At 39.6% G+C, this 21,169-nt stretch overlaps 3 protein-coding genes across 4 annotated transcripts in view; 2 read left to right on the top strand and 1 right to left on the bottom strand.

Annotated features, from left to right (window-relative positions):
* The window catches only part of LOC133570515 (uncharacterized), a 905,074-nt gene that overhangs the window by 169,210 nt on the left and 714,695 nt on the right, over nucleotides 1–21,169 (bottom strand). The window lies entirely within an intron of this gene.
* LOC133570532 (uncharacterized) overlaps nucleotides 1–21,169 on the top strand; it is a 508,763-nt gene that overhangs the window by 217,612 nt on the left and 269,982 nt on the right. The gene's annotated exons all lie outside the window — the stretch shown is intronic.
* Nucleotides 9,338–20,705, top strand: LOC133570655 (uncharacterized). Its single transcript, XM_072916639.1, has 3 exons — nucleotides 9,338–9,805; nucleotides 10,693–10,923; nucleotides 19,271–20,705. The coding sequence occupies exons 1-3, from the start codon at nucleotides 9,628–9,630 to the stop codon at nucleotides 20,335–20,337; spliced, it is 1,476 nt and encodes a 491-aa protein (XP_072772740.1). The 5' UTR covers nucleotides 9,338–9,627; the 3' UTR covers nucleotides 20,338–20,705.

The raw sequence follows: 21,169 nt of genomic DNA, 5'->3' as shown, positions 1-21,169 counted from the left end.
TGTTCTAAACATATCCACATATACATGGTGTATCGTGACATGGCCTAAACATATCCACATATTAATAAAAGGCCATATCGCCCAGCCCTAGTTAGAATGTAATTTATTTATTTTTATATATCCACCCTCATGTCTTTTATAATGATTGTGAACGATAGAAAACAATGCCCAAAAAAGTGCAGTTCCCCTCTAAATTCCAATGATTAGATTTAAGACTTGAAGTGTATGAGCATGAAGTGATGAAGCCTACTTGGATGAGTCTTCTAAGACAAAGTGAACAGTCCAGTTGTGATGGATTGAATGCCCTGAGAATAAAATGATATGTGCTTACTTGGACTGTGATGAAGCTGTGAGGACTCAGGTGCTTTGTCTTCATGCTCTTCAGTCTTCACAGAGACAACTGTCAGTGGAAACTTGCTGAGATCAGTCTCCTCCTGCCCTGGAAGAAACTCTTCCTCCTGAGTAACCCAGAGATCCTCCTCTTCTTCTTTAATGTGGGGGGGCTGTGCATCCTCCTGCTGCTGAAGGGGACGTTCTTCTTGACGAGCGTTCATCTGTTGGACGTCCGCAAGACAACACAAACAAACTTCAGCTCAGATGTGTCAAATATTTTTTAGTCTATCAAATATAATATTCTCCAAGTGGACAGACACCACTTTGTGGTGATGTTCTTCTACACATGGAATAATCATCAGTTATTGATTATTATGAATTGTGTAATTGATCTTGTTTTCTGCATTTAAATAAATTATTGATAAAAAGTAACAACTTATAGAAAACCTCCTGCTGGGATTTTAATACCGTCATGACTGCATTAAGTCAGTCTGCACGTATAAAAGTTTCATTGTGCTGCAGCATCGAGTGACGCCAACTCGCTCCTCCCACTACCAACCTACCAGCCAACCTTGACGTGTCACGTGCACCTCCAAAATAGTCCGACCTCACGTCAACGGTGACCAGGACTGCAGAGCTGTGATCGGTTGGCTTTACTTTTACGCGCAATATCCTCTCCTCGTTCTTCCTTCTGCGAAAGCAACATTCTTAAACCCAACAAAAAAAACAACAGAAGTGCAGCGAAGCACGTATAACAAGTGCCAGCGAGTGTGGCCGTGCGATAGTATGTTGGTTGAACCTCACTCACACCTTAAGAAATGTGCTGGCGTGAGAATATATATACACTATATTGCCAAAAGTATTTGGCCATTCATCCAAATGATGACAATCAAGTGTCCTAATCACTTATAAAACCAAGCACTTAGGCATGGAGACTGTTTCTACAAACATTTTGTGAAAGAATGGGCCGCTCTCAGTGATTTCCAGTGTGGAACTGTCATAGGATGCCACCTGTGCAACAAATCCAGTCGTGAAATTTCCTCGCTCCTAAATATTCCAAAGTCAACTGTCGGCTTTATTATAAGAAAAGTGAAGAGTTTGGGAACAACAGCAAGTCAGCCACCAAGTGGTGGGCCACGTAAACTGATAGAGAGGTCAGCATAGTGCAAAGACTCTCTGAACAGTCAGTTGCTACAGAGCTCCAAACTTCATGTGACCTTCCAATTAGCCCACGTACAGAACGCAGAGAGCTTCATGGAATGGCTTTCCATGGCCGATCAGCTGCATCTAAGCCATACATCACTAAGTACAATGCAAAGAGTGGGATGCAGTGGTGTAAAGCATGTCACCACTGGACTCTAGAACAGTGGAGACGCCTGGACTGATGAGTCACGCTTTTCCATCTGGCAACCTGATGGACCAGTCTGGGTTTGGAGGTTGCCAGGAGAACGCTATATTTCGTACTGCATTGTGCCGAGTGTGGAATTTGGTGGAGGAGGAATTATGGTGTGGGGTTGGTTTTTCAGGAGTTGGGCTTGGCCCCTTAGTTCCAGTGAGAGGAACTTTGAATGCTCCAGGATACCAAAACATGTTGGACAATTCCATGGGATGGCACTTCAAGTTCTTATGTGAGTAAAGGCAGGTGGCCAAATACTTTTTGAAAGATAGTGTATATAAATATATATATTTTTTTGAGACTATTTGGGTACCTCATGATTCGATTACAAACAAAATATTGATGCATGTTCAATTTGTGTACAGTATATTAAAGCCATTTTTATTATTTAACATTTATTTCATTAAATATTTACTTACATATATAATATATATATAATCATTTACAATTGTGCAAATAGTGTATTCGTAATAACAAGCATCAGTTGATTGAATTTTCATATGTCCGCCCGAATGCAGCTGAGATAGGCTCCAGCCCCCCCCCCCCCCCCCCCCCCCCCCCCCCCCCCCCCCCCCCCCCAATCCCAAAAAAAAACAAGCGGTAGGAAAATGGATGGGTGGATGTCATCAAGGTAATAGAAGTGCGTGCAAACAACATAATTTGTATTTATTGCTAATAAAGTTAGCACCAACACAAAGTAGACTACTGCAATGTATGTGTAATACATTATATTACACTGTCATAATAATAATGATTTGAATGTTTATCCTGTAAAGCGTCTTTGAGTACACTGAAAAGTGCTATACCAAATATAATGTTTTATTATTATTATTATACCATGTGACTTATTCCAGACTTAAATTACGAGACGTTTGTTCCTTTCTAGTAACAACTATTTAATGATGTTAAGCGTGACTGTACTATACAGCGACAAAACAGTTAAAGTATAAAATAAGTCAATATAATTGTCATAGAGAACATATAAAATACACTCCTCAGACGCTCGCATTTGCTACAAAGGCCTGCTAGCGGGCTAACGCTAGCACGTTAGCTTCGAACAACATATCAGGTAAATAAGATCAATAATATAAACATATATAATGTATTTTACCTCATAAGCCGCATGTACAAGAGGGGAGTGGAATATATTCTTCTTATTGTTACACCAGCAACTCTTAAATGGCACTTTCTATTGTTCTGTGGCTGGGCGAAGGAAGTGTGCACCACTCACTATTGTCCCAGTGAAACACGTGTTTGGACAACATTTGTTCCGCGGTTGAGAACACCTCGATGACGTCACACAGGAGGAAGAACAAAACAAGCTGGCGTCTGACGGAGAATACCTTGTTTTGGTTATTATGGTTTCTTGGTCTTAATTACAACGTCCATGTGCACATGTATGTCGTTTAACAGAGTAAACGTCCTTATTCATTGTTTGTATGCGGATACATTAGTCTGAGTGCACTTTGACCTGCTAGCCTAGCCTGCTGCTTAGCTTAGCTTGTTAGCTGCTAACAAAGAGAGGCGGAAGTGATCGACACATCAAAGCAGAGATCCAATGTAAGTGTAAAGTGTTATTATTGTGTGAACATGTCTACATTAAGTAGAGATCCAATGTAAGTGTAAAGTGTTTTTATTGTGTGAACATGTCTACATTAAGCAGAGATCTAATGTAAGTGTAAAGTGTTATTATTGTGTGAACATGTCTACATTAAGCAGAGATCCAATGTAAGTGTAAAGTGTTATTATTGTGTGAACATGTCTACATTAAGCAGAGATCCAATGTAAGTGTAAAGTGTTATTATTGTGTGAACATGTCTACATTAAGCAGAGATCCAATGTAAGTGTAAAGTGTTATTATTGTGTGAACATGTCTACATTAAGCAGAGATCCAATGTAAGTGTAAAGTGGTATTATTGTGTGAACATGTCTACATTAAGCAGAGATCCAATGTAAGTGTAAAGTGTTATTATTGTGTGAACATGTCTACAGTACAAATGATGTGAGTGTTGGTGAATCAGCGACTAACTGCTGCCGTTGAAGAAATATTTGTGATGTTAGAAAAAAAAAACGATAGCAGAGTATGAGGAGGAACTTTGTCCAACAAAAGAGGAGAAGGAGCGATAACATCAACATTCAAGAAACATCAAGTTGTGTTACACATCCATCCATCCATCTTCTTCTGCTTATCCGAGGTCGGGTCGCGGGGGCAGCAGCCTAAGCAGGGAAGCCCAGACTTTCCTCTCCCCAGCCGCTTCGTCCAGCTCTTCCCAGTGCATCGCGAGGCGTTCCCAGGCCAGCCGGGAGACAAATTCTACCCAACGTGTCCTGGGTCTTCCCCGTGGCCTCCTACCGGTCGTACGTGCCCATAACACCTCCCTAGGGAGGCGTTCGGGTGGCATCCTGACCAAATGCCCGAACCACCTCATCTGGCTCTTCTCGATGTGGAGGAGCAGCGGCTTTACTTTGAGCTCCTCCCGGATGACAGAGCTTCTCACCCTATCTCTAAGAGAGAGCCCCGCCACCCGGCGGAGGAAACTCATTTGGGCCGCTTGTACCCGTGATTTTGTCCTTTCGGTCATGACCCAAAGTTCATGACCATAGGTGAGGATGGGAACGTAGATCGACCGGTAAATTGAGAGCTTTGCTTTCCGGCTCAGCTCCTTCTTCACCACAACGGATCGATACAGCGTCCGCATTACTGAAGACGCCGCACCGATCCGCCTGTCGATCTCACGATCCACTCTTCCCTCACTCGTGAACAAGACTCCGAGGTACTTGAACTCCTCCACTTGGGGCAGGGTCTCCTCCCCAACCCGGAGATGGCACTCCACCCTTTTCCGGGCGAGAACCTTGGACTCGGACTTGGAGGTGCTAATTCTCATTCCAGTCGCTTCACACTCGGCTGCGAACCGATCCAGTGAGAGCTGAAGATCCTGGCCAGATGAAGCCATCAGGACCACATCATCTGCAAAAAGCAGAGACCTAATCCTGCAGCCACCAAACCAGATCCCCTCAATGCCTTGACTGCACCTAGTAATTTTGTCCATAAAAGTTATGAACAGAATCGGTGCCTTGGCGGAGTCCAACCCTCACTGGAAACGGGTCCGACTTACTGCCGGCAATGCGGACCAAGCTCTGACACTGATCGTACAGGGAGCGGACCACCACAATCAGACAGTCCGATACCCCATACTCTCTGAGCACTCCCCACAGGACTTCCCGAGGGACACGGTCGAATGCCTTCTCCAAGTCCACAAAGCACATGGAGACTGGTTGGGTTACCTCCCATGCACCCTAAGGACCCTGCCCAGAGTATAGACCTGGTCCACAGTTCCACCACCAGGACGAAAACCACACTGTTCCTCCTGAATCAGAGGTTCGACTATCCGGTGTAAACTCCTCTCCAGTACACCTGAATAGACCTTACCGGGAAGGATGAGGATGCTTATACATTTTGACACACATATAAGAAAAACACTAACCTTATGACGGATGCTTTTGCAATTGTTCGATTTGATCTTTCACAACACCTAGTGGCCACAATAATTCATTAGTCAAGCTCATGGCGTAGAAAGTTGAACGATGTGGACACCTTTGGTTCTGGATACTTTCTATCCGACTTCTATTTTGGAGACTTTGTGTACGTATTAAGCAACTATAATTATTTGATATGCTTCAATGTGCTGTTTTAGCTTAGCTGTTGTGTAGCTGCTAGCTCCTACAGCAGGTGTGTCCAAAGTGCAGCTCATAGCTATGTTTTTAACCGACAACTTGGAGTGTTGAAAATGTGGTATTTGCGTGTCGGTCCAATCAGCGGCAGCTACGCCCTGTTTCGTCATTGGACCTAAGTCTTTGGCTTGATAGGCGGGACAGAGAGCAAGGGAACAATGTGGGACAGCAATGGTGTCCATCTTATACCATGCTAGTTGTTGCAATGAAAGGTCAACATGATCAGCCACACCCTAAGTTCCAACATATATAGAAGTCAAAGGCCTCCTGGTATGAGTCGTCTGACTGGTGATCATAACAGGTGGCGGTACATACGGACGTAGCTCAGTCAGCCAGGGCTTTCACTGATAGAACAGTTGGAGCAGTCCTTGTCCTTCACTCCTTCCCGGGAGGAGGCGTACCCAGTAGATGTTGGCCATTGCTGGTACTTCAGGCTGTGGTACGAGCACGAGCATGGAGGAGCCTTTGTAGTGGTGTCGCAGCTTGGTGGTCGTGCCGTCAGGTAACACCAGGAAGGTTCCTTCTGTGCGACACTGACTGCTGCTTTTTTCTCCCTGGACTCTGACTTCATATCTGGTGTTGTCCTTCAGACCTGGGCCAAGAAGCCACGTAAACCGTGGCAAGAATGTGGGCGATAAGAGTGTATGTGCGTGGGCATGAACTTGCACCCAGTTTCAACTGGAACTCAGGACATATGATTAGTTGCACGGCCTATTCTAATCTATATTAAACATTTCTTAATCACGTCATCCTTCATTATCTTAATTATATCCCAACTTTAGCTACTTTTAAAAATGAGTGACATATTCTAGTCCATTTGTAAATAAATAGTTTTCCTAAATTATAGTCTCTTCACTTTAACCAGACAGTCATTAGGACAAAAGACCCTGCGAGGACTTTGCCCTTTAAAAGGGAAAGCCCGAAAAAGGACAGTAATAAGATAAATTCATCACATTTGCTATGAGGCATTTTATTATTAATGTATTTTGTTCTTGTTACTTGGGGCGGTATAGCTCGGTTGGTAGGGTGGCCGTGCCAGCAACTTGAGGGTTCCAGGTTCGATCCCAGCTTCTGCCATCGTAGCTGTTGTGTCCTTGGGCAAGACATTTTACTGACCTGCTCCCAGTTAACATTGGTTTAAATGTAACTTAGGTATTGGGTTTCACTATGTAAAGCGCTTTGAGTCACTAGAGAAAAGCGCTATATAAATATAATTCACTTCACATGATATGTTTTTGTTCTGTTTTCTCATTTCAAGGGGAACTGCACTTTTTGGAATCATTCACAGTCCCTTTGTAAGTTAAAGTTCAGGTCCCAACGGTAGTCCCACACTAGGTGTGGTGAAATGATCCTCTGCATTTGACCCATCCCCAAGTTCACCCCCTGGGAGGTGAGGGCATCGGAGGCCGCGCTTGGGAATCATTTGGGGATTTAACCACCAACCCTTGATGCTGAGTGCCAAGCAAGGAGGCAATGGGTCCCGTTTTTATAGTCTTTGGTATGACTCGGCCAGGGTTTGAACTCACGACTTTCCAGTGTCAGGGCAGACACTCTAACCACAAGGCCACTGAGCAGGTCGATGGTTAATGCATCCTCAATAGAAAATAAACCTTAGCAAAAGTTAGCTAACAATTGAGTCATTGGTAGCCGCTCTATTCTGCCTATAAAGTGCTCTAAATAACATCCTAAAACCTTCAACATTTTAAATACACACTGTAAGTATATATGTAATGTAGTAACATTCTTAATAACATGTCATATTTACATATCTTGCTCATTTTAAGCATACAATGTCTGCTCTCACTGGGATGCCGACTGATGAGATGTTCATATCTTCCCGTTTAGATGAAGAATTAATCCTCACAAAGGGTTAAAAAAGGGTGGGTGCAAAAGAGCGTATTTTCGTGTCTTTCTTGCCATCTCCAGGTCTAAGTTGGATGTCAAAGTTGACCAAGTTCTCGGTTTATGTCCACAACCTTCACCATATAAATGAGAGGCATGATTTATAATCTAGAATTAGCTTTCACCATTTTAGAGGCGAGAAAGCAGCTCAGTATGTCAATATAGCAGCATAAACTAGTTATTTCTGTGATCAATGCGCCGCTAAAAGTATAATAACAATATCGCTAATACTTGGTTATTATTCAGGTCACAAAATGTAAATGGAGTATTGTTGGCAGTTTTTGGATGGTTATTTGGAGGACTTTGTGGGTCTAATAGAGGAGCTCCCATTGACTCCAATATTAGCTGATTTTTGCTCACGTTTATTTACTAATTAGAATTCATAAAAATGAAAAACATATGTCTTACATAAGGATTGTGAATGATAGGCGACATTTAAAAAAAGTGCAGTTTCCTTTGAATTTGTCAGATAAGTAAACAGTCCTTCAAATTAAAGATGAAAAAGGTTGTTTAGAGATATTATCCACAATGAAGTTACAGTAAAACTAAGCACACAAGGGAAAGTACATTCATATACACATGAAGTACACATATGTGTAAGAATCATGTTTACCACCAAAATATCGCCTCGTTCTCCTAAAGCCAATATCGAGTATCCTTTGGTGAGCTGACCGTATCGTCACACCCTTAGTTAAAAGCACACCATCCCCATGACATGACACTTCCACGAGATGTAGAACAGTAGTACAACATTTTAAACATATACACACATCTGAAGAATATAAAAAATAAATATATTTGGTGGGCCAAACAAAATGACTCGGCGAACCAATGTTTGGTATGGGCGATATGACCTCAAATCTATATCCTAATAACAATATATGTCACCATATATCATTTGGTATATGATTGATAATAGAAGAATTTCAAAGCGGGTTACAAAAGCTCCTAATTTGGCAGCTGACATATGCAGTAACATATTGTGTCATTTCTAATTGTATTATTTTGTTGAAACAATTGTTTTTTATGTGGGACGGCGTGGCGAAGTTGATAGAGTGGCCGTGCCAGCAATCGGAGGGTTGTTGGTTACTGGGGTTCAATCCCCCACCTTCTACCATCCTAGTCACGTCCGTTGTGTCCTTGGGAAAGACACTTCACCCTTGCTCCTGATGGCTGCTGGTTAGCGCCTTGCATGGCAGCTCCCGCCATCAGTGTGTGAATGTGTGTGTGAATGTGGAAATAGTGTCAAAGCGCTTTGAGTACCTTGAAGGTAGAAAAGCGCTATACAAGTATAAACCATTTAGGTACTTGTTTATTTACTGTTAATATCTGGTTAATTTATTTGAGAAAATAATACTGCAAATGATGTAATATTTTACTGCATATTTCAGCAACTAAATTAGGAGCCTGTGTAGCCTGTTTTAAAATGGTTCTATTAGTAATTCTATATGAAATAATATATCGCAAAATCAATTTTAAACCATATCGTCCATCCAAAGTAAAAAGTCCTGTCGTCCTGGTTTGTTTTTCTTTTCCTGTGAATAATGTTGTAAAGAGCAGCGTGTTTGTGCGTCACTGAGATTTGAAGACAGTTCATACAAGAACTTGTTTTTCCTAAGTGCATGCAAACGTGACTGAGCAGAGATGGATGTTTTTAAAACGTGTTTGTCTTCTTGTGTCCTGCAGACGTCTGTGAAGAACATCTTCTCCCTGAGCAACAGAAGTGGAGCTTCAGGATGGAGCCACAGCCCTCCCACATTAAGAAGGAAGAGGAACACCCACTGATCCCCCATTTTAAAGAGGAAGAGGATGACCCACTGACCACTCACATCAAAGAGGAAGAGGAGGACACACTGATCCCCCATTTTAAAAAGGAAGAGGAGTACCCACTGACACCCCATTTTAAAAAGGAAGAGGAGTACCCACTGGCACCTAATTTTAAAGAGGAACCAGTGGATCCACTGAGCCCTCACATTAAGGAGGAAGAGGAGTACCCACTGACACCTCATTTTAAAGAGGAACCAGTGGATCCACTGAGCCCTCACATTAAGGAGGAAGAAGAGGACCCACTGAGCCCTCACATTAAAGAGGAAGACCCACTGACCCCTCACATTAAAGAGGAAGAGGAGGACCCACTGACCCCTCACGTTAAGGATGAAGAGGAGGACCCACTGAGCTCTCACATTAAAGAGGAAGAGGAGGAACGCAGCATCAGTCAGCAGGGAGAGTATCTTGAAGGACTGGAGGAGGTTGATGTCACCAAGATGCCAGTGACTGGTGTCCCTGTGAAGAGTGAAGATGATGAGGTCAAAGGTGAGAGTGAGGAGAAGAGAGAGGCGGAGCCTCCAAGCAGCAGCTCAACACAACACATGACAACAGAAGCTGATGGAGACCACTGTGGAGGATCACAAGCAGACAAGATCTTAGCTCCACTATCAGATAGTGAGGACACAACGTCACACTCTCCTGACACTGATGATGAAGACTCTAAAGATGATAAGACATGTCACACTGACAACACTCACTTCACATGTTCTCACTGTGACAAAACTTTCAAATATCCTAGTCATCTGAAAAGACACATGAGAACACACACTGCAGAAAAAACTTTTTTTATGTTCAATCTGCGGTAAATGTTTAAATCATAGGCACGATTTGAAAATACAAAAGAGAATACACACTGGAGAAAAACCTTTTCCTGCTCAGAATGTGGTAAGAGTTTTGTAAGAAATCAAAGTTTAAAAGGACACATAAGAACACACACTGGAGAACAACCTTTTTCATGTTCAATCTGCGGTAAAGATTTTACTCGAAGGGAACATTTCCAAAAATAGGACCCATTACCTCCCCGCTTGGCACTCAGCATCAAGGGTTGGAAATGGGGGTTAAATAACCATAAAAATTATTCCCGGGCGCAGCCACCGCTGCTGCTCACTGCTCCCCTCATCTCCCAGGGGGTGATCAAGGGTGATCGGTCAAATGCAGAGAATAATCTGGCCACACCTAGTGTGTGTGTGACAATCATTGGTACTTTAACTTTTTAATGTGGCAGTGATTGTGGAAAAAACAAAGCCTGATCTAAAGATGACATCTTGATCTCATACCATCTCAAACCAATTGGCCGTTCATTATTAAGTGAATTGTCTTAAAGTAGCTTAAATTTGTCTTTAACCAAGCAACACTGTTTTATCCAGTTACTCGATTAATCGTAAGCATTTCCAGTAGAACACTTAATTAATAACATTTTCAATAGCCACAGCCCTATATTTCATGTACGATTTAATATTTAGCATGTAGGAGTTAAAATGTGTTTTGTCTGTGTCCTATAGACATCCATCAGCTGATTGGACACCAAGAAGAATGTCTCCCTCATCTGCAAGGGGACAGTTTCACTTCAGAGGATCCACAGCCCCCCTATTTTAAAGAGGAAGAGGAGGGAGAGTGTGTTGTAGGGCAGAAGGAGGATGATGTCAGCAAGTTTCCACTGACTGTCGTCTCTGTGAAGACTGAAGAGCATGAAGACAAAGCACCTGAGTCCTCACAGCTTCATCACAGTCCAAGTAAGCACATATCATTTTATTCTCAGGGCATTCAATCCATCACAACTGGACTGTTCACTTTGTCTTAAAAGACTCATCCAAGTAGGCTTCATCACTTCATGCTCATACACTTCAAGTCTTAAATCTAATCATTGGAATTTAGAGGGGAACTGCACTTTTTGGGGGGAATTTTTCTATCGTTCACAATCATTATAAAAGACATGATGGCGGATATATTTAAAAAAAAAAAAAAATCACATTCTTACTAGGGCTGGGCGATATGGCCTTTTATTAATATGTGAATAGGTTTAGGCCATGTCACGATACACCATATATATGTGGATATGTTTAGTCCATGTCACGATACACCATATATATGTGGATATGTTTAGGCCATGTCACGATACACCGTATATATGTGGATATGTTTAGGCCATGTCACAATACACCGTATATATGTGGATATGTTTAGGCCATGTCACGATACACCGTATATATGTGGATATGTTTAGGTCATGTCACGATACACCATATATATGTGGATATGTTTAGGCCATGTCACAATACACCATATATATGTGGATATGTTTAGGCCATGTCACGATACACCATATATATGTGGATATGTTTAGGCCATGTCACCATACACCATATATATGTGGATATGTTTAGGCCATGTCACGTTACACCGTATATATGTGGATATGTTTAGGCCATGTCACGATACACCATATATATGTGGATATGTTTAGGCCATGTCACGATACACCATATATATGTGGATATGTTTAGGCCATGTCACGATACACCATATATATGTGGATATGTTTAGGCCATGTCACGATACACCGTATATATGTGGATATGTTTAGGCCATGTCACGATACACCATATATATGTGGATATGTTTAGGCCATGTCACGATACACCGTATATATGTGGATATGTTTAGGCCATGTCACGATACACCATATATATGTGGATATGTTTAGTCCATGTCACGATACACCATATATATGTGGATATGTTTAGGCCATGTCACGATACACCATATATATGTGGATATGTTTAGGCCATGTCACGATACACCATATATATGTGGATATGTTTAGGCCATGTCACCATACACCATATATATGTGGATATATTTAGGCCATGTCACGTTACACCGTATATATGTGGATATGTTTAGGCCATGTCACGATACACCGTATATATGTGGATATGTTTAGGCCATGTCACGATACACCATATATATGTGGATATGTTTAGGCCATGTCACGATACACCATATATATGTGGATATGTTTAGGCCATGTCACGATACACCGTATATATGTGGATATGTTTAGGCCATGTCACGATACACCATATATATGTGGATATGTTTAGGCCATGTCACGATACACCGTATATATGTGGATATGTTTAGGCCATGTCACGATACACCATATATATGTGGATATGTTTAGTCCATGTCACGATACACCATATATATGTGGATATGTTTAGGCCATGTCACGATACACCATATATATGTGGATATGTTTAGGCCATGTCACGATACACCATATATATGTGGATATGTTTAGTCCATGTCACGATACACCGTATATATGTGGATATGTTTAGGCCATGTCACGATACACCGTATATATGTGGATAGGTTTAGGCCATGTCACAATACACCGTATATATGTGGATATGTTTAGGCCATGTCACGATACACCGTATATACCGTATTTTCCGCACTATAAGGCGCACCGGATTATTAGCCGCACCTTCAATGAATTACATATTTCATAACTTTGTCCACCAATAAGCCGCCCCGGATTATAAGCCGCGCCTACGCTGCGCTAAAGGGAATGTCAAAAAAACAGTCAGATAGTTCAGTCAAACTTTAATAATATATTGAAAACCAGCGTTCTAACAACTCTGTCCCAAAATGTACGCAAATGTGCAATCACAAACATAGTAAAATTCAAAATGGTGTAGAGCAATAGCAACACAATGTTGCTCGAACGTTAATGTCACAACACACAAAATAAACATAGCGCTCACCCTCTGAAGTTATTCTTCATTCGTAAATCCTTCGAATTCTTCGTCTTCGGTGTCCGAATTGAAAAGTTGCGCAAGCGTGGGATCCAAAAATGGCCGGCTCCGTCTCGTCGAAGTCATCGGATTCAGTGTCGCTGTTGTTGTGCAGCAGTTCTGTGAATCCTGCCTTCCGGAAAGCTCGGACCACAGTTGTGACCGAAATATCTGCCCAGGCATTTACGATCCACTGGCAAATGTTGGCGTATGTCGTCCGGCGCTGTCTGCCCGTCTTAGTGAAGGTGTGTTCGCCTTCGGAGCTGTGTGAAAAAAGCCACCCGGCCTCTTCGCGTAAACTTCCCTTAACCACTCGCTCATCTTTTCTTCATCCATCCATCCCTTCGAGTTAGCTTTTATGATGACGCCGGCTGGAAAGGTCTCTTTTGGCAAGGTCTTCCTTTTGAATATCACCATGGGTGGAAGTTAGCATGGCAAGCTAGAACCACAGTGAAGGATGACTTCTCATTCCCTGTGGTGCGAATATTCACCGTACGTGCTCCCGTTCCACAGTGCGGTTCACAGGAATATCAGTTGCTGTGAAATACGGTAGTAATCCGTGTGCGGATGGAGAGATTGCGTCTTTTTATGAACCAGATCCTTTTCGCTTAGTAGGAGCCATTTTGTGGTCTTTACAGATGTAAACAGGAAATGAAACGTACGGTGATATCCGCGCGTTTTTTCTTCTTCTTCCGGGGGCGGGCGGTAGCTTACAGTAGAAGAAGAAGCGCTTCCTGTTCTATGGGGGCGGGTGCTTACCTTGGCGGTTGCTTGCGTAGAAGAAGAAGCGCTTCCTGTTCTACCGGGAAAAAAGATGGCGGCTGTTTACCGAAGTTGCGAGATCGAAACTTTATGAAAATGAATCGTAATAAAGCGCACCGGGTTATAAGGCGCACTGTTAGCTTTTGAGAAAATTTGTGGTTTTTAGGTGCGCCTTATAGTGCGGAAAATACGGTATGTGGATATGTTTAGGTCATGTCACGATACACCATATATATGTGGATATGTTTAGGCCATGTCACGATACACCATATATACGTGGATATGTTTAGGCCATGTCACGATACACCATATATATGTGGATATGTTTAGGCCATGTCACCATACACCATATATATGTGGATATGTTTAGGCCATGTCACGATACACCGTATATATGTGGATATGTTTAGGCCATGTCACGATACACCGTATATATGTGGATATGTTTAGGCCATGTCACGATACACCATATATATGTGGATATGTTTAGGCCATGTCACGATACACCATATATATGTGGATATGTTTAGGCCATGTCACGATACACCATATATATGTGGATATGTTTAGGCCATGTCACGATACACCGTATATATGTGGATATGTTTAGGCCATGTCACGATACACCGTATATATGTGGATATGTTTAGGCCATGTCACGATACACCATATATATGTGGATATGTTTAGTCCATGTCACGATACACCATATATATGTGGATATGTTTAGGCCATGTCACGATACACCGTATATATGTGGATATGTTTAGGCCATGTCACGATACACCATATATATGTGGATATGTTTAGTCCATGTCACGATACACCATATATATGTGGATATGTTTAGTCCATGTCACCATACACCATTTATATGTGGATATGTTTAGGCCATGTCACGATACACCATATATATGTGGATATGTTTAGGCCATGTCACGATACACCATATATATGTGGATATGTTTAGGCCATGTCACGATACACCATATATATGTGGATATGTTTAGGCCATGTCACGATACACCATATATACTGTATGTGGATATGTTTAGGCCATGCCACGATACACCATGTATATTTGGATATGTTTAGGCCATGTCACGATACACCAAGTATATGTGGATAGGTTTAGGCCATGTCACCATACACGTATATGTATATGTATATGTATATACAACATGATACATCACACATCCATGCATACAACATGATACATCACACATGCATGCATACAACATGATACATCACACATGCATGCATACAACATGATACATCACACATGCATGCATACAACATGATGCATCACACATGCATGCATACAACATGATACATCACACATGCATGCATACAACATGATACATCACAATTTCCAGTTTGTCTTTTCAACATGTTAGAAAAGGAGTAGGAAGAAGCAGAGCTTATTTAATTCTACCACTTTTTTTTTACATAACAGTTGTTAAAACGTTTGTTCACTTCCTGTTCTCAATGTATTCACAATATACTCCATAAGTAATAACAATAAAAATAAATAAATAATAATGAGTGAAGTAAGTTGTATTTCATATGGTGAGATGAGTAAGATGATGTAGAAAATGAATGATGGATGAAATAAATTGAGAATGTTTATCTTCTTCTTTGTACTTTGTAAACACTTTAAGTGTGAAGAGTTTCTTGAAGTGGATCATATTAGTACATTGTTTGATTGCTTTGCTTCATCCATTCCATCATTCAATTCCACATACTGATATACTGAAGGTCTTAAGTGTTGTACGTGCATACAAATGTTTTAAATTACATTTTTTTCTAAGATTATATTTCTCCTCTTTTTTTGAGAATTGTTGTACATTCTTGGCTAGCAGGTTATAGTTTGCTTTGTGTATCATTTTAGATGTTTGCAAATTCACTATGTGGTGGAATTTCAGTATTTTTGATTCAATAAATAAAGTGTTTGTATGTTGTCTATATCCAACATGATGTATTATTATAACTGATCTTTTTTGTAACACAGTTAATGAATGAAGTGTACTTTTGTAGATATTTCCCATATTTCTACACAATAAGTCAGATATGTAACACTAGTGAGCAGTAGAGAATATGAAGACATTTTTGTTCTAGAACATGTTTTGTTTTATTCATTATTGACGTGTTTCTTGCTACTTTATGTTGTACATTTTTTACATGAGATTTGCAGTTCATTGTATCATCAATTATTATACCTAGAAATTTGGTTTCATTTACTCTTTCCATCTATTTGTATTTGTGTTTGACTTTCTCTTCTACTGTTACCAAATAGCATTATTTTACTTTTACTGAGATTCAAAGATTGTCAAAGCATATTGTGTATACTGTTGTATCATCTGCAAATAATACTAACTTTAAATATTTTGTAACTTTACAAATGTCATCTATATAGAGATTGAATAATTGAGGTCCTAGTATTGATCCCTGAGGTACACCACAGGATATATTTAGTGTTGTAGAAGTGTGTTGGCCTAGCTTCACGTATTGTTTCCTGTTGGTTCAATAACTTCTTATCCAGTTTAAGACCAACCCTCTGATGCCATATCCTTCTAGTTTTTTGATGAAAATATTGTGATTAATTGTGTCAAATGCTTTAGTTAGATCCAACAACACTGCTGCTGCACATTTTTTACTATCTATTGCATTGCTCATTTCTTCTGTCATTTCAATTAAAGCCATCAAAGTTGAAATATTAGCTGTGTATCCATATTGATTCTCTTCTAGTATTCTATGTTTGTTTGTGAAACTCTCTAATCTGTTATTGGACACTTTTTCAATGATTTTAGAAAACTGTGGAAGTAAAGAAACAGGTCTATAATTTGTAAATTGGTGTTTGTCTCCAGTCTTATAAATTGGTGCAACTTTAGCTATTTTCATTTAGTTTGGGTATTTGAAATGATAGGTTACTAATATACATGAATGGTCCTGAGATCTCTTCTAGAACCTTTTGTATGGTTTCCATATCAATTCCATTACAATCAGTTGAAGTCTTAGATTACAGGATTATAACTATTTCCTCCTGTGTCACATTACTGAGGAACATGGAGTTGGGATTTGGCTCTATGGTATCATTATAGTCCTCAATTGAAACTGGGTCTGGAATCCTTTCTTCCAATATTTACAAAGAAATTATTGAAGCTTTCAACTACTTCCTTCATGTTGTCATTATTTGTGTTTCCGTCTAAGAAGTATTGGGGGTAATCCCCCCAAATATAAGCTTTGGCTTCAGCCTATTCCTTTTTCCGTCATTCTTTTTCTTTTCTTTTTGTGTGTAAATGTGTATGATTGTTAAATATGTATCATCTGTACTGTTAAACTGGTCACACAGAATGGTTGATGGTTGATTATATGATGGAAATAAACTTATTTCATTCAAATAAACATATGTGACGCAGGTTGTCTTACGTCAGCACCAGAAGTGGTCAAATCAGCTGCTCACCTGGCAGGTTTTTTGGGGATGAATAGGGAAGTCCTTCTTTGGCTGCCATCTTGTTTTATCATATATTGTTGCCTTTTCACCTGTCAATGTTCACTTTTGTATGCACATTAAATCAACAACAAATCTTGACTTTGGAGCAATGTTCACAGACTCTAGTATTTGGCTCTCTATTAGATGTGACAGTGCCTACCTCTTTAGGACCACCGTTTCTAGATATATAAAGATTTGTATTTACAACATTAATATATACATACTATGCAAATATAAAAAAGGTAAGCTTTTAGTTAATTTTAATTAGTTTTGTTTTAAATGTTTTGTTTGTAATTGGTTTTTAATCTTCATTATTTACTTCAAGTTATTACAGTATGTCTCTATATACATATTTATTTTATATATAATTTGGCCAAAGGAGGCACATTTCAAATTCTTACTCACACTTGTTATTACATATGTTGACCAGAGGGGGATGAATAGGGAATTCCTTCTTTAGTCCTTCTTTAGCTGCCATCTTGTTTTATCATATATTGCTGCCTTTGCACCTGTCAATGTTAGTTTTATATGCACATTAAATCAACAAAAAATCCTGACTTTGGAGCAATGTTCACAGACTCTAGTATTAGATGCAATGTTATTGGGACCATGATTTATGTCATCACTTGTTCACACCTCCTCATATTAAAGATACTTTTCCTTTTTCATGTCTCAAAAAAACACACACACACATTATTGTATGTGTGGCCTTATTGACAACCTCTGAAAAATGCTTACCTCTTTAGGACCAGCATTTTTAAATATATAAAGATATATATATATACATTGTTTTGATTCATTTCAATATCTTACCTACACTTGTTATTACATATGTTGACCAGATGTTGAGATATTTGCTGGGAGTCCATATTGGTTCTCCACCAGCGTCCCACTTTTGTTGATAAATAAATCTAATCAGCTATTGAATAGTTTTTCCATGATTTTGGAGAATGGTGGAAGTAATGAAACTGGTGTGTAGTTAGTAAACTGGTGTATGTCTCCATTCTTAGAAATTGGTACGACTTTCGCAATTTTCATTTTGTCAGGGAATTTGCCGGTTAGAAATGATACGTTGCTGATATATGTCAGAGGTTCTGAAATGTCTTCTATAACCTTTTTTATGGTTACCATATCTATTCCATGACAGTCAGTTGAGGTCTTGGATTTACAATGTTTTACAATTTTGATTATTTCTTCTTTTGTCACGTTCTTAAGAAACATGGAATTGGGATTTCTGTCTATGAGCTCACTCAAGTCCTCAACTGATCCATCATCTGCATTGGAAATCTTTGTTCCACATTTTTTCTGATATTAACAAAGTAATCATTAAAACGTTCAACTATTTGGTTCATATTGTAATTTTTTGTATTTCCATGTAGAAAGTACTGGGGGTTATCTTTCTTAGCGGCATTTTTAATGATGCTATTTAGGATGCCCCATGTTGCTCTCATGTTGTTTCTGTTCTACTTTAATAATTGTCTGTAGTATTCCTTCTTACATGTTCCTAGTATACCAATTAGATTGTTTTTATATTTATTATACTTATTTTCTGCCTCTATAGATGTCTGTGTTATTAATATTCCATATAATGTCTTTTTTTTGTGACAAGCATTTTTCAGTCCTTTTGTCATCCATGGTTGGTTGTTTTTCTTTTGCTTCTTACTAACTTCTTTCCATGGACAACATAAACATTGATATTATACATGTGGGCCAATATATATATATATATATATATATATATATATATATATATATATATATATATATATATATATATATATATATATATATATATATATATATATACTTGATGTGGCAAGCTACTTTTGCAGTGTAGCTTGTAGTGTAGCGTGCTACAATTCTCTGAGGATAGCTTAGCTCCATTTAATTGAGAGTAACTTGTAGCTTAGCTTACTACATTGTCCAGGTAGCTTGCCCATCACTGTCTATTTGGCCTAGCTCACATGTCAATAGTTTGAATACTGCAAACTTCAATACAGTAACACCTCATTTGTTCTGCAGACGTCCAGCGGGTGTCAGCGGGGAGTCATGAAGAGGAGTGGCACACCAGTGTGGGACAGAAGGAGCTACAGGCCCCCTCCCACATTAAAGAGGAGCAGCTTCATGATGAAGATGAAGCTCAGTCCTTACAGCTTCATCACAGTCAAAGTGAGGAGAACAGAGGGGCGGAGCTTGTAAGTCAACACATCACAGAAGCTGATGGAGAGCATTGTGAAGATATCAAGTCAGAACCAGACAGCATCTTTGCTCCACTGTCAGACATGGACCACATGATGTCACACTCTTCTGATCACAGTGACCACATTCAAAAACCTTTGGAGAGTAAAAATGACTCTAAAGGTGATACGAGACATCACACTAACAACAAACACTTTGACTGCTCTGAATGTGGGAAATTATTTAGAAAGAAGTGTAATTTTACAGTACACATGAGAATACATACTGGAGAGAAACCTTTTACTTGCTCTGTTTGTAAGAAGAGTTTCTCCAGAAAGGAATGCATGACCACACACATGAGAACACACACTGGAGAGAAACCTTTTGCTTGCTCCGTTTGTAAGAAGAGTTTCTTCAGAAAGGGTGACATGACCATACACATGAGAATGCACACTGGAGAGAAACCTTTTACTTGCTCTGTTTGTAAGAAAAATTTCTTCCAAAAGGGTAACATGACCACACACATGAGAACACACACTGGAGAGAAACCTTTTGCTTGCTCAGCTTGCACTAAAAGATTCAACACTGAGAATGACATGATATTACACATGAAAACACACACTGGAGAGAAACCTTTTACTTGCTCTGTTTGTAAGAAAAATTTCTTCCAAAAGGGTAACATGACCACACACATGAGAACACACACTGGAGAGAAACCTTTTGCTTGCTCAGCTTGTGCTAAAAGATTCAACACTAAGAATGACATGACATTACACATGAGAACACACACAGGTGAGAAACCTTTTACTTGCTCTGTTTGTAAGAAGAGTTTCTCCACAAAGCATCACATGACCAGACACATGAGAACACACACTGAAGATAAACCTTTTGCTTGCTCAGTTTGTGCTTAAAGATTCAACACCAAGAATGACATGACATTACACATGAGAACACACACAGGTGAGAAACCTTTTACTTGCCCTTTTTGTGAGAAGAGTTTCTCGATAAAGGAACGCCTGACCACACACATGAGAACACCCACTGGTGAGAAACCGTTTAGTTGCACTGTGTATGATAAGATGTTCAGGTTTAAGAAGCAGTTGAGTAAACACAAGTGTGTAACAGTCATGGAAGCTGCAGGGATGTAAAAACACTTAAACAGTGATTGTGCTAAATGTAGTTTAAAAACACAGCATGTTTAATAAGAATGTATATTTTATGTTGTATGTAGTGCTTCTCATCTTCTAGTCTTATATGTTGTCCTGTACTTACTTTTTAAGTTGTGTGCATGTCTTGAATATTATAAATTTAGCTACTATTTTATTCTATTTTCTCATTGTTAAACGGAGGACATCTTATTATTATTTATTTTTTTTCCATGCATATTTTCTATTTTATTTAATTGATGTTATTATCCAATTAAAAGTATGAATGAATAAAATGGTTAACGAAATGTGGACTCTGGTAGATTTGCAGCATTGTTACATCATGGATGTTAACTACTGCAAAACATCAACAAGGAAGAAAAATGCTGAAGTTAGCAACACATCACTGAACTTTAGAGCCATCGTGAGTGGAGTTGCTTGTTTTTATTGCTGCATTTGTACTTATTTCACCTCTCATCTTCACTTTTAATCCTAAAGTCTTCTTCACATATATTGTTGTAGGCTTCTAACATTTGTGTTTCTGATGTGTGTGTGTAGTCTGTCCAATTGTTCACTTGCACAGATACATCTTCATCAT

Source organism: Nerophis lumbriciformis, linkage group LG28 (genome assembly GCF_033978685.3).
Source record: "Nerophis lumbriciformis linkage group LG28, RoL_Nlum_v2.1, whole genome shotgun sequence".
Taxonomy (NCBI): Eukaryota; Metazoa; Chordata; class Actinopteri; order Syngnathiformes; family Syngnathidae; genus Nerophis; species Nerophis lumbriciformis.
The sequence above is the reverse complement of the archived record's forward strand: the minus strand, read 5'-3'. Positions and strand labels throughout refer to the sequence as shown.

Bases quoted from the DNA above. Each gene is read 5' to 3' on its own strand.
- LOC133570655 (XM_072916639.1), top strand. From the start codon at position 9,628: ATGCCAGTGACTGGTGTCCCTGTGAAGAGTGAAGATGATGAGGTCAAA. The intron at 9,806-10,692 runs GTGAGGACACAA...TGTGTCCTATAG, and splicing joins CTTAGCTCCACTATCAGATA to ACATCCATCAGCTGATTGGA. The intron at 10,924-19,270 runs GTAAGCACATAT...TTTGTTCTGCAG, and splicing joins ACAGCTTCATCACAGTCCAA to ACGTCCAGCGGGTGTCAGCG.